Genomic DNA, 1766 nt, shown 5'->3' with positions numbered 1-1766 from the left:
GGGCCTCCTGGTGTACACCAAGTTAACCATGAGCCAGCAATGTGGCCTTGCTGCAAAGGCAGACAATGGCATCCTGGGCTGCATTAGGCACACTATTGGCAGCAGGTCAAGGGAGGAGGTCCTTCCCCTCTACTCAGCACCAGTGAGGCCACACCTGGAGTGCTGTGTCCAGTTCTGGGCTCCCCAGTACAAGAGAGACGTCGACACACAGGAAAGTCCAGTGAAGGGTGATGAAGGGACTGGAACACCTCTCCTGTGAGGACAGGCTGAGAGAGCTGGGACTGTTCAGTGTGGAGAAGAGAAAGCTCAGGGGGACCTCATCAGTGTATATAAATACCTGAAGGGAGGGTGTAAAGAGGACAGAGCCAGGCTCTTATCAGTGGTGCCCAGTGATAGGACCAGAGGCAACAGGCACAAACTGAAGCACAGGAGGTTTCCCTCTGAACATCAGGAGACACTTTTTTTTACTGGGATGCTGACCAAGCACTGGCACAGGTTGCCCAGGGAGGTTGCAGCATCTCCATCCTTGGAGCTGTCTGGACATAGTCCTGGGCAACAGGCTGTAGGTGACCCTGCTTGAGCAGAGGGGTTGGACAAGGTACCTCAAGAGGTCCCTGCCAGCCTCAGACAGCTTGTGACTCTGTGAAGAGGCCATCCTGATGTGGGATGTGGAGAGATGGGCTGTGAGATGTGAAGCTGAGGCAGGCACTGCTGTTCTTTAGTTGCAGCAGGAGAGCAGGACATGAGCACTTGTACTGTAACTCTCATGGAAAAATCAGCCATCCCCTTGCAGGCTGCATGTCAGCTCTGATTTCTGATTTGGTTTCAAAAAAAGCCCATGCCTTTCCTTTCCTCACTATAAACGTTCCCTGAAAGAACAGTGCCTTACAGTCCAGAAATAGGAAGTTACTTCTCTCTCTGAATTTGTGACATCCTAGGCCTCCGTTCACCTTGAGAGAGCTCCTTTGGTGTCCCCAGTCCTGCTCCTCTCCTTCCTCGTGCCTGAACCTGTCTCAGGTTTGGGACGGTGGGATGGTGCGTCCCTGTGCTCCTGCTTGGTGTGTCTGTGGCTGTTTGTCCTAGGTTGCAAGACACGGAGGTGTTGCAGAGCAGAAATTGATCCGTTCAGGGGGAGCATCACTGTGTTGGTGGGTGTCAGGGCTGTCCCAGGGGCAGCAGCTCTTCTTGGTGACATCCATCTGGGATCGCTGATGCTCATGTCTCCTTCCTTTCTGATTTCTACGGTGGATCTGGCCAACGCAACCAACCCAGCACCATGCAGCAAAAGTCTCAGGCTACCAAAACCGCCTATGGCACTTCTCCATACTGGACAAACTAAATCTGAAACCAGGGAGGAGGGAGAGAATGAAAGGAGAGGTGGAGAAAAAACAAAAGAAAAGAGAAAAATTTAAAAAGCTGAGGCCCATTCCTGGAATTATTAGGAGAAGAAGTAACTGCTCAGCCAACTGTCTGTGCGGGGAGAACTACAGCCAGCCAGCCATCCTGTGTGTGACTCGCCCGCTTCCTCTTTGAGTTGCTGTTGTATGTAATATATTTATGTATGTATTTGTAAATGTAATAGAGCCTAAATGTGGTTTTCTGCATCTTGCAGCCTGTTTTATTTTCTTTGTAGGAAAACTAATTATTCATTTCCCATCTGCACCAGGGCATCCTTCCTTGTTCTTTTTAAGCTCTATGGGCTTTATAACTCTGTCAAAGACAAACATTTTTATGGAGCTGGAGCCCATTTATTTTAATGCAATTCT

General features: G+C 49.9%; 1 protein-coding gene across 1 annotated transcript in view; it reads left to right on the top strand.

Moving 5' to 3' along the window:
- The window catches only part of LOC104617480 (ubiquitin-associated protein 2-like), a gene marked incomplete at both ends in the record, with an annotated part of 8090 nt that extends 6713 nt beyond the window's left edge, over positions 1–1377 (top strand). Inside the window, 1 exon segment of the mRNA XM_010282813.1 lies at positions 1246–1377. Coding sequence (XP_010281115.1) covers positions 1246–1377 — 132 coding nt within the window.
- Between the last annotated feature and the right edge of the window lie 389 nt (positions 1378–1766).

This window comes from Phaethon lepturus, unplaced genomic scaffold (assembly GCF_000687285.1).
Source record: "Phaethon lepturus isolate BGI_N335 unplaced genomic scaffold, ASM68728v1 scaffold12402, whole genome shotgun sequence".
NCBI lineage: Eukaryota > Metazoa > Chordata > Aves > Phaethontiformes > Phaethontidae > Phaethon > Phaethon lepturus.
This window is presented reverse-complemented; position numbering and strand designations above follow the sequence as displayed.